The 3747-nt window shown below is 48.2% G+C and overlaps 1 protein-coding gene across 1 annotated transcript; it reads left to right on the top strand.

Moving 5' to 3' along the window:
* The first annotated feature begins 1566 nt into the window (after positions 1-1566).
* Positions 1567-3469, top strand: LOC108496139 (endogenous retrovirus group K member 25 Pol protein-like). The gene is given in 2 exon segments (XM_017812567.1): positions 1567-1576; positions 2940-3469. Coding segments are annotated over 2 exon segments (540 nt in total).
* Positions 3470-3747: the final 278 nt, after the last annotated feature.

The raw sequence follows: 3747 nt of genomic DNA, 5'->3' as shown, positions 1-3747 counted from the left end.
GGTGACCTGGGAGGAAAATAGGCGGGAGGACTTAGTAATGGATTCAGGTTGGACTTTCTGTGGGCAGGAACACTGGGAGTTCCTGTTTCTGTGAGAAGGGAACACTGTAAGTTATGGCTCTAGCCTGAGTTTTCACACCCATGCGGGCTGTGGTGATGGGGTGCAAAATTCAAACCGTGGAGCTATTACAGAGGACCAGTTTTTGAGGGGTTTGTGGGGGAGGGAATCCCAGACAGCTCACCCCCCTCGGTCACTGCTGAATCACAACTACATGGTGAGCGGGTCACGGCATGGATGCCGCCATCTTGTGCGCGCAGGGAACTGGAACCACTGGTTGTCTCTTCCGACCCCACAGCCATCTTGTCCCAACCACATGGACGGGGAGAGTTTGCCTCTTCTATCACAGTGGCCATCTTCTGGCATGCCTTTACCGGGAGCTGAGTGCGTCAGTATGGCAGGTAGTGAGGCATTGGAAGACACAGGAGAGGAATCAGCTGTGGTTCCTCTGGGTGAGGACGAATGTATGAGCGCGAGTACATCGGTAGACCAATGGGAAAGGTGTCGAGAAGAAGCAATGCAGACGGGAGATTGGAGAGTTATAAATGCATGTCTGGTCATTTACTGCCCATGGCAAAAACCTCAGTTCCAAAGTTTGCCTTATGACATGACTAGGGAACTGAGGCAAATTGTTAAAGAAAGTAGCGTTTCCTCGTCTCATACGTTTTCATATTTGGAGGCACTGAGTACTACATATGTCTTTACCCCCCATGACTGGAAGACGCTGTTAAAAATGGTCTTAACAACAACACAATACAGTGTTTGGCTCACCAACTTTTGGGAGAATTGTGCGGCTTACACAAATGATCCTAGCAGCTTGCAGGCGGGCATGACTTGTGGTCATTTGGTGGGGGAAGGAGCTTTTACAGCACCTGAAACCCAGGTTGGCTATCCTCAAGAGACATATGAGGTAATTGCAAAAATGACTTTAAAGGCAGTGAGGAGGCTTCCTAGCACTGACAGAGATAGCAACCTATCCTTTGGACCGATGGAATCTTTTTCACAATTTCTTGATTGGCTACAAGCTTTGTTAAGCAAGCAGATAGAAAATAAAGATGCTAGAGAATTGCTTTTCAGGCAGCTCGCCTACAAAAATGCCAACAATGACTGTCGGCAAGCCTTGCAGACAATCCCTAAAAGGGAAAGCTGTACAACTGCTGAAATGGTCCCAGCATGTCAGAATGTCGGATCAATTGCACACCATACTACTTCTCTAGAAATGACCTTAAGTGCCCAGATGAGGATACAGGACAGAATGAAAGGGAAAGATAGCACATCGGCTGCTACCGATGTGAGGCTGCTGATTATTTCTGTAAGGACTGTCCTAAAAACCGCCCTCAGCAGTATGCCAAAAATGTCATAAAGGGAAGCAGTGGTCTAGTGAAGGTTGGACTCGACTCGACCTGAGGAAAAACCCTTCCCATCAAGGAAACTGAGTGTGAAGCCGCATGCCCCGGTCCATCAAATAAATACAGCTCAAGAAAATCAGTTAGTCACCTACTCGCCACCATGGCAGGAAGTACAGGCTTGGACTTGGGATGGATGCGAGCTCTCTCTCCTCTTCTGGATACTGAGCAGAGCGGTTCAGGCAGTTACTTCAGGGGAAGAAGAACATTGGTGGTGGAGAAGTATCTTTATTTTTAGTTCTCCTCTGTATGTATAGTGTTTATACCATTTTCCTTCTTTGTGTAAATACATAAACTGTCTTTTCTTAGCAGCTCCAGTTCAGCACTTGTGTTTTCCCTTCTTTTTCCCCCTTGCCCCCACCTCCCCTTCCGTCCAGAGGACTGGGTGCAGGCTCAGTAGATATCAGCCAAAGTAAACAATGACAGACTCCCACGGTGAAATACAAATTATGGCATGGACACCAATGCCTCCCTGCTACATACCTGAGGGACAACAACTCACCTAGTTAATCCCCTTCTACAGTGCATCACCACCTGGGGAAGGGGAAAGAGGATTTGGGGCTTTTGGGAGTACAGGCGAGCTGCAAATATTTTGCGCAAGGGCTGTCTCTGCGGCACAACGTATAATGACTTGTCACATAGACAGACGCAGATTAAAAGCTTAGTGGACACAGGCACAGATGTCTCTTCCATAAAGGACACTTAACGGATCTTGAGTGTGGACTCTCTGCTAGAGGTTTCCCAGAGAAGAATGCAGTTGCCTGGTCACCCTTTGGGAGAGAGCGACCAAGTTTCCTCTAGGTGTCCCAAGGCGAAAAGACCTTTATTTCCAAACTTCCACGGTTTATATGGGCTCGGGGGGAGGGCAAGAAGAAGGGACGTGATTGGGTCAAGGTCCAGAGGGAAGGGAGTGGCTTGAGGGCTCTACTGACCAATAGGGGATACAGGAGGATCATGTTCCAGTAACAGAACCAGGGACTGGGGAGAGGCAGGTGAGACAGCCTATCCTGTTTGTGCAGGGGTGGAGTCTGTGATCGGGGAGGGGAGAAAACATGGTTCCGAATGGGGGGGCCACGTGGGTCAGGGAAATTACACAGCTCAGGGAGAACCTGTACAATAAAAAATGCAAGTAGTTGTTGTTTTTCTTCTTTGGTCGATCCTGGGAAGCTGCCGCTGTAATGGACCCGTTTCTAAAGCTGTTCTTTCCAGGCTTCGTAATCCTGGTGTTCGCCTACAGACACTGAGTGGCCAGCTGACTGCCCCACTGTATTTCCTGCTTCAACTATTCAAGGGGTTGGAGGTGTGCAAAAGCCTAGGCAGAGTGCACAAGCGCGTACAGTGTTGGGACCAGATGGGCAGATTCCCAAAATAGCACCTTTCGTTGGTCCCATCCCGTGTACTTTGTGGGGGAGAGATGTCCTAGGCCAGTTCGGCACTGTCATGCAAATTGTGACAAGGGATGCTCAGGATTTTCAGTGAGGGCCATTGACCAGCCGTTCCAAGGACGGATTAAACTGACATGGTGAACCAATGACCCTGTACAGGTTGATCAGTGGCCCTTAAAAAAGGAACGACTCGTTCACCTGAGAGACCTAGTCCAAGAACAACTAAATGCAGGACATATAGTGCCAACCTCCAGTCCGTGGAAGGCTCCTATGTTCTGCATTCCGAAAAAAAGTGGCAGCTGGCGTATGCTGCAAGATCTTAGAGCAGTCAATTCAGTCATTGAACCTAGGGGGGCATTACAACTAGGACTCCCCTTACCTGCTATGATTCTAGCGGGATGGCCATTAATGGTAATTGACCTGAAGGACTGTTTCTTCGCTATTTTCCTACACCCTGACAATGCCCCACGTTTTACCTTCTCAATCCCTACTTTAAATCATGCAGAGCCTATGCAAAGATTCCACTGGGTCGGTTTTCCCCAGGGTATGCGCAATAGTCCAACTATTTGCCAGACTGTTGTGGCTAAGGCTATCCTGTCTTGGTTTGTGTATGGCCCTTAACCTTACATGAACTGCAAAAACTTATGGGAGCCATCAATTGGCTAAGGCCTATTTTGGGGTTAACCACAGAGGAGCTACACTGTGGACAGCAGGAGTTCAGAAACAATGCAGACGATCAATATGATCAGCGATGTTCAATTTATTATTTAAATGAGTCAACTTTTATACAGTTTAGTTTGTTTCGGGTACATGCTTATGACAAGGTGATTGGATAGCTCAGTCTGTGCACGCGTCTCATGCCTTTAGTTCATCGGATTTGAAGCTCTGTGCACACGGCC

The sequence above is a fragment of the Lepidothrix coronata genome, unplaced genomic scaffold (genome assembly GCF_001604755.1).
Source record: "Lepidothrix coronata isolate B3197 unplaced genomic scaffold, Lepidothrix_coronata-1.0 Scaffold37, whole genome shotgun sequence".
Classification (NCBI taxonomy): domain Eukaryota; kingdom Metazoa; phylum Chordata; class Aves; order Passeriformes; family Pipridae; genus Lepidothrix; species Lepidothrix coronata.
Note: the sequence above shows the minus strand (reverse complement) of the source record. Positions and strands in the feature narration are given on the sequence as shown.